We start from the raw sequence: 11,657 nt of genomic DNA, 5'->3' as shown, positions 1-11,657 counted from the left end.
ATGCTAGAGTTGTGGTAATATTCTACAGATTCATTCTAAAAGAAGCAGATTCTACATATTTTACCTTACACACCTCGTGGCACTCTGTAGTTTTGTTTATGCAGAAAAGTACTAGAAACTCCCCAAAAAGGAAGTGTCAATAATAAAATATTGCTCCAGGAAGAAGAACCATGCACATATTCCCCTAAATTGCTTTTAAAAAACGACTAGAAACTCCCGGAAAAATACTGGCCATGCTGAAGAACAGTCATGCACCTATTCCCTGAAAAGATTTGAAGCTGTGGGAGAAAAACTACTGGCCCATACAGGTCTCGAACCTGTGACCTTCGCGTTATTAGCACGACGCTCTAACCAGCTGAGCTAATAGGCCTTTGTTGTACTTGACTATTTAGTAGGAACTAGATATTCTAGTCTTCACAACACCTGTTTTCGAATAAAAAATCTTCACAACACTTCAAATCAGGTACAGAACTCTGTTGTGAGTTATTATGCCATACTGGACCGTTACCACTTAACAGTATCAAATCAAAAGATTTACGTGCTAGCTCGCGTTAGTCTGAACTGAACCAAAGACGTACGAAGAGGGGAGGCAGCTCACACTTGGCTTCACAAAATAACTGTCATTTTGCAGACTTTTACAGTGAGTGTACAGGATCACCAAGACGCACTACATCTACATGAATTGGATTACCATATGATATATGAACAAAATCCAATCGAAGTATACACGTTAAATTTTTATATCGCCAACAAACAATGGCTTGCACGCGCTATTTACAAGCTGCACCGGCAAGAATCCAGCAAACAATGCACCACCAATGGCTCACCGGCCACTCCACGCCGCAAGAACGCCCTGAAACACTTCAGCCACCAGGTCCCTGTCCGCCGTCTGAAGGAAGGCGCTGAACTCCTCCTGCATCTCGTACACCTTCCTGAAGTCCACGAGGAACCTGATGCAGCTGTCCTTGAGCCTCTGCAGCCGGTACAGATGGCCCGTCTGGAGCCGTTCGATCACGTTCCGGGCGTCGATGTCCTCCAGCAGGCTCTCGAGGCACGCCTCCTTGAGGTCGGCGATGTCGTACTTGTCGGCGGCGCCGAGGAGGGCCAGCCGGTGCGCGAGGAACTCCTCGCTGTGCAGGTCGCCGTAGATGTAGTTGAGGAAGCCCCGGCACGCGTCGAGGGACATGTCGGAGATGTCGACCGTGGAGAGCTCCTTCTCCCTGAGGTCGTGCGAGAACATGCTCCTGAAGACGGGCGAGCGGGCGGCCAGGATCGCCCGGTGCGCCCTGATGCTGCCGTCGTCGGCGTTGATCGTGATGTCGCAGAGGATGCCCTCTTGCAGCATCCTTGCGAGGGATGACAGCGCGGTGTTGTCTGAGGACTGCTTGATTTGGTGTGAGGCCCAGATCGAGGCAGGTTCACCACCCTGTAATGCAGAGTTACATAGCAATAAGTTAACTGTAAGTCTTCCTTGCACGCACGCACACGCACACAAAAAAGTTAACTGTAAGTTTCAAACGGCCATGAACATGTGCAAGAAGTGATTATTGAAGTGTTTCATGTGTTGTCTTTTGTTAGTGTAATCCTTCCAATAATATGATGTAGAATACATGTTTCGCTCAATACAATGACTTCTTTTCCTCTTCTACGGTCTTCATGAAAATGGGCTGGTTAAAAGACCCAAAGTTTGACTTTGCTCAAGTGGAAAGTATTAGCACTCAGCGGTCAAAATTTACGGTGTTTACTCAAAATCATTGGATTTTATTTGTTCTCAAAGACGTTGTTCTTATATTATCGGTTTTTATCCGGATCGAGCAATTACTGAAAGTGGCAACAGATGTCTGATTTAGGTTTCGGTTGTGCTTGCGAGCTTTGCACGTCTCTGATCAAAGAACATGTTTATGCGACGTCACGCAATCAGGGGGTTTTCAATTCGACAGTAGAAAGCAACTATAGACACCTCACACAAAACAAACTGTAGAAGTTTCTATATTGGTGTGCATCAGTCCAAATGTCATGTTAGTATAGTGTTCAGCTGTCTAAAATCAGATTGGAATGCAGGTGAGTCAAGAATGTCACTCCACATGTCCTAATTGGCTAATTGTTTTCTTTTCGTTTTGACAGCCCACACCTCCTAATTGTTGTTGTACCAAACATTGACAAAACAGAAGTAGATAGTGAAACAGTGCTTACAGATGAGTCTGCAACTTTCAGGTCCAGAAACTCTATCTCAATCACAAATCTTCCTGTAAAACTACTATCAATCGTCCACACAAACCCTTCGTGCTTCAGATGCTTGTCCAAGATACCTGTGTTCATGCGAATTAGCTGATGGTTAGATAACCCATGCTTTGTGCACTTGCTGATATGCGTGGAGAACTCAACATGGTATTTTGGAATAACAATAAAGCCTAGAATTTCAGAGCGGCATGTGTGCCCGATCATGTGATGTACAGTAACTTAAATAGGTATGCTGCTTTTGCATGACACTTGATCTCTACACAAATTAACTCGTATCCGTACGAACTAAGAACAACCAATTTATTTTGATAACTCGTCACTTACATACTACTAGTAGATATTGAAAAATTACCACTTACATATTAAATATGAAAATATATCTTCATCTTTCATTTATATAATAAGCAGTAAAAGACAATTACCTGGATGCTCTATGATCTTCTGATTTGGAGGAAAGGATATCAGAAGTTTTGTGACAAAGGAGGCTATCGGTGCCGGGGCTGTGTTCTTGGCGGAATTTGACAACTCTGCAAAGAGCTTAACGCAAGTTTGCTTGTTGTTTCTCTCCACAGACAGGTACCTTCATAATTGCAGAATCAGATACTTAAGTTAGTTTATGATGAATCATGTGGTGAACCCTCATAGCTATCTTGTACCCATCTTTTATGATTGTACTTGTGTTAAAACCGAAAAAACTATCCTGATGAGATTTGAAGAAGTAAACGTACAATTCAATTCAATATCTTTCTTGGCAATAGTAGAAAAGAAACAGCTGAAAGCGAGTGTTGGAGAAAGTGAAAACTTTAGTTTGAAATATCTTTGGTTCCACGTCTCTCTTAATAATACAACAAATATGGTTAAGAAAGCATGTCGACTACTAGATATTATTGCTGACCAAAGATTCCAAATCCAACTTAAATTCAGTTCAATAATACTTTACAGAAGAAAACCTTCCCTGCTACTACTACCAAATTCTGAACTTTTCTCAGAGTCGAACCAGCAAGATTTTTTTAGCAGAAACAGCCTATTGATCCCCTTTGCACTCGTAAACAGAATCAAGCCACTACTGAAAACGGCACTGAAAACATCAGACTGATTACAAGAAAGCCCATGACGAACTCATAAACCACCGCTGAGAACCTCGGTCACAAGACTCGCGAGCAGGATACACCCTGCTTTGCTGGACATGTATGCCAATCAAGAAACCAAACAGGTAGCAAGTTCGCAGAGAGGGGAGGAGGAGGGGCTGGGTGGGCACGGGCACGGACCAGTTCCAGAGGCCGACGCGGAAGGAGTCGGACTTGCGGTAGGTGTAGCAGGGGAGCGCGTCGACGCGCCATTGCGCGAGCCGCGGCGCCGCCTCGACCCGGGACCCCGCGGCGCTCATCGCACCCCACGACGACGCCACCGCCGCCACCACCTCATCGACGCAGCCCAGCAGCCCCAGCGCCCCCTTCCCCAGGCTCCCTCCTCCCGGCTGCCCCGCGGCCCCTCCTCCTCATGTACTGCCGCCAACCCGCGCGCGCACGGCCAAACCCCGAACGCCAACCCACCACTCAGCACGACGACATGGATGGATAGATAACTACGCGACGACTCACGGTCACAGCGGCATGCAGGAGGCGTGCGCGCGGCCAAGGAGTCGCGGAAGGCTCTCCGTCCCGGGTTATTGGGGACTGCCGCGCGCGCAAGGAGGGTGAGGTGGGGTGGGGTGGGGTGGGGCTGGAGTGGCGGCTATATGGTGGTGGGATGGGATGGCAGAGGACATGGGAGTGGGACTGTGGGAGGGAGGGAGGGTGCCGTTGCTGTTGCTGTTGCGGGGGAGGAAGAAGAGGAGGATTAATTCGGCACGCAAATGGGAGACTTTCTTCCACGCCAGTGGAAGACGGATGGTGAATGCTCCGGCTTAATTACTTTTTATCCAGCCGATTAGTATTAGATTACTCTGTGCTTCCACTCTACCTCAACCACCGCGCAGTTCCCTTCGTTTCGCCCCCACTTGACCAATCCATTTTCCAGAGAAAAACGTTCTCGACGACGAATTCATGGCATAAGTTCTTCATGGGGTTCCAATTACTTGCTGGAAATGTGCGGTTAATCAGTGGGGATCATTGGCCATATCATAGATGGCTCATATCGCTTCTGCCGACTGGCTACTGTCCTTGTCCACTGATGGACCCAGGATTTTGCGCTCCATATCTATGCTCTCTTCCTCTCGTCGGTAGCTAGCAAACATTTTGGCTTTTACGGCAGCGAGTGCTTTCTTTTGACTACTCTAAACTAAACAACTCATCAAATTGACAAGCCACTTTGCTGATTTTTCCTCTGGCGGAAGAACACACCCGCCGAATTCGCTGCGACAAGTGGGGATTAAACAAGGGGGGCAGCGAATCAGGGCCGTAATTATTGTCGCCGAGATACGCATGCACGCAAAGAATCTCGGTGCGTGAGTAAAATAAATATTTTTAGTGAGAGAGCAAGAGGAGAAGTTTGGGGTGGAGTGTTGTTTGGAGATCCCGAGTGGACAAGGAAAGTATCTGCGTGATTCGGCGTGGGCCCGCGCCGGTTGCCCCCTGGATTCTTTCTCTCGCCCACACAAGCAACCTGGCTGTTCGGAATCTTTGATTCTCTCTGCCTGCTCCCAGTGTGGCAGATTCTCCTGCCTGTGGGAAGATGTGGCCGCTTCTGTGCTAGGAGCACTGTTACTTTTCTTCCTTAAGATGATTTTTTTCCCATGGTCACTGGACGTCCATTCTTACTCCTACTGGATTATTAGAGAAATTAATTTGGTAAGATCGACCACAAAACTAACAGGAGTAGGAGAGGATAACAACGCGCACCATAAAGTGAATTTAGAGTAGGAGTAGGGTTGATCAAAAGATCCCTATCTTGCACGCGTGCGAAGCAACATGTATATGACGCTGTGTTCATCTGTTTAATGAATGATGATGTGATCGTTGTGGGCGTCAGATGGTTTATACTGCTACAACTAAACAATGATGCAACGATGAGAGTGAAGGTTAACATTAAGGCACGAGAGAAATAGCATAAAGACCCAACGGAATGCGGCAAAAACTAGATCATCAGGCTGTGCATTTGGATAGATGGCCATCCTCGTAAAGAGCCAATGAGAATGCATCCAACATATGGGCTGTTTTAATACCACCTTTGTAAATAAATGTAAGACATTTTAAGTCAGTAAAGTAGTAGTGATATTGCTTAAACCACCGGATATAGTACTGCTCACTTTTGTTTGGGAAGGAAGGACAAAGCCTTGCCACCCACCCTAGGTACAATCTGGGTCAGGATGCACATTTCAGGATGAGCCTCGACACCCACGCTTCCCTTAACCTCGCCCCACCCTCATGCTTGTCATCGTCGTAACCATCCCTCTAAGCCCTCCCTCCCCCGACCTCCTGTTCTGGCGTCGACAGCCTCTGCATCCGCATCCACCAACCTACTTTCTCGCCTCTATCCGAAACATCGTAGGTCATACCGTCGTTCCCGTCTCCAGCAAGATCCTGACTTGTCCTCAGTGAGGTCGACGCATGTCGTTGTCACTACTCAAGCCATCCCTGCCTTCGGCCGCGTCCAAAATTGACTGATGCTATAATTTTTTTCAATCGTCTGATGTCTAGCAAACCGTACTTGTAATTAATTAACTTCAATCAGACAAGTTAGAGCCACAAAACTTGCCTTCTGTCTAAAAATCAACAAGCACAAAACCATCCAACAGAGCTGCTTCACATTTATCTTAACACGGTACAACGCAAAACGTTCATATACACCCATCCCTATGAACGCATACACGCACGTTCTATGCTTATGAGCATTTTCGATACTGAGCCGGCACAATATTTTGAGATTGACGAAGTCACCACAGGCATCTCGTGGTCGACGGAAACGACTCCTCCCACTGAATGAACCTCGTCGGAAAGCCTAAATTAACGCGAGCATTAGTATCAAGTCTAGTACTTAAACCCTCTTGTGTGATGGTTCCACCACATGGAACGTGACCAACATAGGTGCTTCACTTCTGCACGTTGCATTCCCCGAATCAAAACACACGGTGGCGCAGTGGTATGACTTCCACACTTCGTTCTTGGATTAAACCACAGATACCTTTCATTTGCTCCTACACGCTAGCCGTGTGATATGATCCAGCTAGTGACACTTCTCAGTACTAGTAAGCTTGCACGTGCAAACGCACGTCTCCACTAATATTATAAACATAGGATAGAATTAAAATACAAAGAAAGAATTTTGTTTGCACCAGGTAATGATTCAAGTTGATTGATCAGGACAGAGCATTGCATTGACAATACCCAACATAAAGTTCTTGTCAATTGGGTAAATGCAAGAGAGCATAATACTTCATGCAACACTTGAATATACATACAACTAATACAGGTGAAAGCTCACATACACGAAGCGCAGAGCTTTGCCAGATTAAATTCCACATGAAAATATGGCAAGCCACAATTGCGATATCTCAACATATCACATTATAGACATGTAACGCAACAGTCTAAGAAACACTTGTAATTACACTAACATTTGGGATATTTGAGATACTTGTCATGAATAATTTCTCCCATCAACATCATCACAACTTAGCACAATTCATTTTCTTTTCTGCAGAAGAAGGTCAGTCTTATTTCTTCTAACCTGTCTGCTCTATGGATCTTGGAGCTGCAGGCAGATGGACACATCTCAATTCAGAGCATGTCTGTAAGCAAAAATGATACCTAACGATATAATCTACACAAACCTAATACTCAGGCATAAATACTAAACAGTCAATGGCTTAGCAGTTGATGGTGAAAGTACATTACAAGTTGAAGTTTCTGGTTCCAACAAATCCCATCTATAGGTTTCTGTCAGCCAATAGTTTATTACCGTATTAACCAAGGTTTGTGCTTCACTTATGGACGTCGCCGGTAGAAACTATTTGTGCATACAAGTGTTTTTCAAGCTATAACATTTTAGTTTAGGTTCCATTTTATCCATCACTACACATTTTTACTTGATGATGATGCTCGGTGCAGAAGTCATCATCATCTAGGTTGACATTAACATACCGTTCATCCAAATCCTAGTCAAAATGAGTGCAAGTAGTTCAGACAGAAGCTAGGAGACAGGAAAGCCCATCCATGTGGCAAGTCATAGTAACTATGAAAAGCCCTTACTATGTATTTAATCAGAGTTTCAACTTTCAGATTGCACACTGACAATGATTACCCTTCCGTGGAACCTGACGGTATCAGTATCTGTATCTATGAAAAAGCATGGGTGCTCCATCTCCATATCCATGATGTTTTGGTAGAGTTACTTCTTCATACCTGCAAGAAGCAACACTTCTAGATAAAAATGATACTGCTTTCTTATTCTTATGACATATCATTCTCCATCAAACCATTTTGTACCCATTCTATGCTAGTTTTACTGATGTAAAGTGAAAAGGTGTATGAAAGATCTAACGAACAGAGTCAAACTTTTGAATATAACTTGATGACCGTGGTACAGTAGCAAGATGTTAAATATCACATTTGGAGTGCTAACCAACTCCAAAAGGCAAGCAAGTCTGCCTGTTAAACATGACAGAATGTTAAGAAATGTTAATAGTTTTGGAAGGTGTTAAAATCCCCTCCAAACATACATTAAGCGCACGGTTAATTATCCCACCAATTAGCCCCTAGAAATCTGTACCGCTTCGTCCTCACGAACATCCCCCCTGCGCAACCGCCGCGCCATCGCTCCTCTGCCTCGTGCTGCGTCCCAGGCCTCCGCTCCTCTGCCCCGTGCTCCCAGAAACTATCAAAAGAAACATAATATGGTTGAAAAATATATAGTTGAGATTTCATTTGGCTACATTTTTTGTGAATGCAAAGGAGATCTAACATATTTATGGGAATGTTCGATCTTTTTTGCAACTGCAACTAAATAAACAAATTAAAACTAATACATTTACAGGATCCTTCAATCTTTTTAGCCAATCCAACTAAAGCACATCATATCCAAATAGGAAGCACTCTAAAAAAATACTATACAGAACCATCAGATGCAAATCTCTAACTTGAGCTGAAAGGTCTAATGTCATGAGTGTACTAAGCAGAGCATTTATTTTCCAAGCAGAGAGGCTGCAGGGTGCCTTGTATGCATTCAACAAAAGAACAGTAGAAGATTTGTCTCAATAGGAAATATTTATCACCAATAGATCTTTTATAGGAGGGGCAAAAATTCTTAATACAGTGGGACACTCTGGAGCACTCCTGCCCATATACTTACGCAAGTATTGTTCTCTTTAAACTTTTCTTATGCTAAAAAAAAGATAACTGCAGTTTTGCACAACGCACTACTTATCCTATATTCAGGTTTTGCTTGCGTGTGATGACCCAGTTTTGCATGTCCGAATTAAAATATACTTAGTTAAACATATTAAAAAGTCTGAAATTAAAATTGTTATATGATAAATCATAAAGAATATAATTGATAAATAATGAATTTCCTTGTCTTTTATATATCTTAATTTTACATAATCCTGCTGCCCCTTTCATGTCTTTTAAGAGAAAGAGTTAACAATTGAAAACCAGGGGTGGACCTAGACCAAAAACAACCTGATGTCACACTATGTAATCACATATAATGTTCAATAATGTCAGGGCTGTCGCACACTATATGTAGATACAATTTACGGAGAAAAATGTTTTTGACCCGGTGTCCTATGCACCCCCTTAGCATAACCGTAGTGTGACGCCCCCGATTCAATCGTACACTAATCATGCACGCAAATGTGTACGATCAAGAACAGGGACTCACGGGAAGATATCACAACACAACTCTACAAATAAAATAAGTCATACAAGCATCATAATACAAGCCAGGGGCCTCGAGGGCTCGAATACAAGTGCTCGATCATAGACGAGTCAGCGGAAGCAACAATATCTGGGTACAGACATAAGTTAAACAAGTTTGCCTTAAGAAGGCTAGCACAAACTGGGATACAGATCGAAAGAGGCGCAGGCCTCCTGCCTGGGATCCTCCTAACTACTCCAGGTCGTCGTCAGCGGGCAGCACGTAGTAGTAGGCACCTCCGGTGTAGTAGGGGTCGTCGTTGATGGTGGCGTCTGGCTCCTGGACTCCAGCATCTGGTTGCGACAACCAGGAAGAGAGGAAGGGGAAAAGGGGGGGAGAAAGCAACCGTGAGTACTCATCCAAAGTACTCGCAAGCAAGGAACTACACTACATATGCATGGGTATGTGTGTAAGGAGGCCATATCGGTGGACTGAACTGCAGAATGCCAGAATAAGAGGGGGATAGCTAGTCCTGTCGACGACTACGCTTCTGGCAGCCTCCGTCTTGCAGCATGTAGAAGAGAGTAGATTGAAGTCCTCCAAGTAGCATCTCCAAGTAACATCTCATAGCGTAATCCTACCCGGCGATCCCCTCCTCATATCCCTGAGGTAGAGCGACCACCGGTTGTATCTGGCACTTGGAAGGGTGTGTTTTATTAAGTATCCGGTTCTAGTTGTCATAAGGTCAAGGTACAACTCCAAGTCGTCCTGTTACCGAAGATCACGGCTATTCGAATAGATTAAACTTCCCTGCAGGGGTGCACCACATAGCCCAACACGCTCGATCCCATTTGGCCGGACACACTTTCCTGGGTCATGCCCGGCCTCGGAAGATCAACACGTCGCAGCCCCACCTAGGCAAAACAGAGAGGCCAGCACGCCGGTCTAAACCTAAGCGCACAGGGGTCTGGGCCCATCGCCCATAGCACACCTGCACGTTGCGTACGCGGCCGAAAGCAGAACTAGCCCCCTTAATACAAGAGCAGGCTTACGTTCCAATCCGGCGCGCGCCGCTCCGTCGCTGACGTCTGAAGTGCTTCGGCTGATACCACGACGTCGGGATACCCATAACTACTCCCACGTAGATGGTTAGTGCGTATAGGCTTGTAGCCAGACTCAGATCAAATACCAAGATCTCGTTAAGCGTGTTAAGTATCCGCGAACGCCGAACAGGGCCAGGCCCACCTGTCTCCTAGGTGGTCTCAACCTGCCCTGTCGCTCCGCCACAAAAGATCCACACAGAGGGCCGTCGGGACAAAGGTCCTTTCAGCCCCCAATCCGTGAATCACTCGCGGGTACTCTTCGAGCTGACCCGACTTTAGTCACCATCTGTATAGTATGTATGTATGTATAGTATATACCCGTGATCACCTCCCAGGTGATCACGGCCCGATAGTATAGCAAGGCAGGCTGACAAGAATGTAGGGCCAATGATGATAAACTAGCATCCTATACTAAGCATTTAGGATTGCAGGTAAGGTATCAACAGGTGTAGCAACAATGTCAGGCTATGCATCCGAATAGGATCAACGGAAAGCAGTAACATGCTACACTACTCTAATGCAAGCAGTATAGAGAAGAATAGGCGATATCTGGTGATCAAGGGGGGGGCTTGCCTGGTTGCTCTGGCAAGAGAGAGGGGTCGTCAACTCCGTAGTCGGACTGGGCAGCAGCAGCGTCGGTCTCGTAGTCTACCGGAGAGAAGAGGGGGAAGAAACAATGAATACCACGTAAACAGATGCATATCGATGCATGACATGTCAAGAAGCGATGCTAGGCATGCCCTAACATGGTATAAGGTGGTACTGGTCAAGGGGGAATCATCCGGGAAAGTATTCCCGGTGTTTCGTGTTTTCGGGCAGAGGAGCCGGAGGGGGAAAGTTGCGGGTTCGATAGGTTAGGGGGGTGTGGTGGACGAACGGACTGCGTACCCGGGTTCGCCACGTCGTTCTGAGCAACTTTCATGTTGAAAATATTTTAATCCGAGTTACGGATTAAAAGATATGATTTTTAAAAGATTTTAATAATTTTGGAATTTAATTATTTATTTAATTAATTCGAAAAAATGTATTTATGACGTCAGCATGATGTCATGCTGACGTCAGCAGTCAACAGGGGTTGACTGAGTCAACCCTGACATGTGGGTCCCGCATGTCATTCTCTAATATCTAATTAACCTAATCAGAGTTAATTAACATTAGTTAATTAGGTTAATTAGTGATTAGTGCTAATTAATCAGAATTAATTAGATTAATTAATTAATTAATTAATTAATTAATTAGTTAATTAGTTAATTAGTTTTATTTAATTTTTCATCTTCTTTTTATTTTTAAACCGTTCTGTGGGGGTGGGGCCCCCATGTCATCGGCCCAGAGGGCCAAACGGGCATGCGGGCGTGGTGGGTTTGCGGGGCGGTGCCCGTTTCGGGTGCAACCCCGAAGGACGCGGCGCGGGCGCCCGCGCCCGAAGCCAACGGGGGTCGGGGCGGCCGAGGCCACGACGGTGGCCGGAGGGGCCGCAGCCACGGCGAGGGTGGCCGGGCGGCAAGCGGCGCCGGCGAG

The 11,657-nt window shown here is 45.5% G+C and overlaps 1 protein-coding gene and 1 non-coding gene across 2 annotated transcripts; both read right to left on the bottom strand.

The window, feature by feature from the left end:
- Positions 1 to 296: 296 nt before the first annotated feature.
- Positions 297 to 370, bottom strand: TRNAI-AAU. The gene has a single exon. It is a non-coding gene; the product is annotated as a tRNA-Ile (tRNA).
- A 209-nt stretch (positions 371 to 579) lies between these two features.
- LOC119338227 (BTB/POZ domain-containing protein At1g55760-like) lies at positions 580 to 3,958 on the bottom strand. Its single transcript, XM_037610528.1, has 4 exons — positions 3,510 to 3,958; positions 2,664 to 2,821; positions 2,194 to 2,309; positions 580 to 1,426 (listed from the first exon to the last, which is right to left on the bottom strand). The coding sequence occupies exons 1-4, from the start codon at positions 3,626 to 3,628 to the stop codon at positions 824 to 826; spliced, it is 996 nt and encodes a 331-aa protein (XP_037466425.1). The 5' UTR covers positions 3,629 to 3,958; the 3' UTR covers positions 580 to 823.
- Positions 3,959 to 11,657: the final 7,699 nt, after the last annotated feature.

Source organism: Triticum dicoccoides, chromosome 7B (genome assembly GCF_002162155.2).
Source record: "Triticum dicoccoides isolate Atlit2015 ecotype Zavitan chromosome 7B, WEW_v2.0, whole genome shotgun sequence".
In the NCBI taxonomy this organism is placed as follows: domain Eukaryota; kingdom Viridiplantae; phylum Streptophyta; class Magnoliopsida; order Poales; family Poaceae; genus Triticum; species Triticum dicoccoides.
The sequence above is the reverse complement of the archived record's forward strand: the minus strand, read 5'-3'. Positions and strand labels throughout refer to the sequence as shown.

Coding starts and splice junctions, on each gene's coding strand:
- LOC119338227 (XM_037610528.1), bottom strand. CDS start 3,628: ATGAGCGCCGCGGGGTCCCGGGTCGAGGCGGCGCCGCGGCTCGCGCAA. Junction 2,822..3,509: donor CGCGTCGGCCTCTGGAACTG/GTCCGTGCCCGT, acceptor GCAATTATGAAG/GTACCTGTCTGTGGAGAGAA. Junction 2,310..2,663: donor GAAGATCATAGAGCATCCAG/GTAATTGTCTTT, acceptor GCATGAACACAG/GTATCTTGGACAAGCATCTG.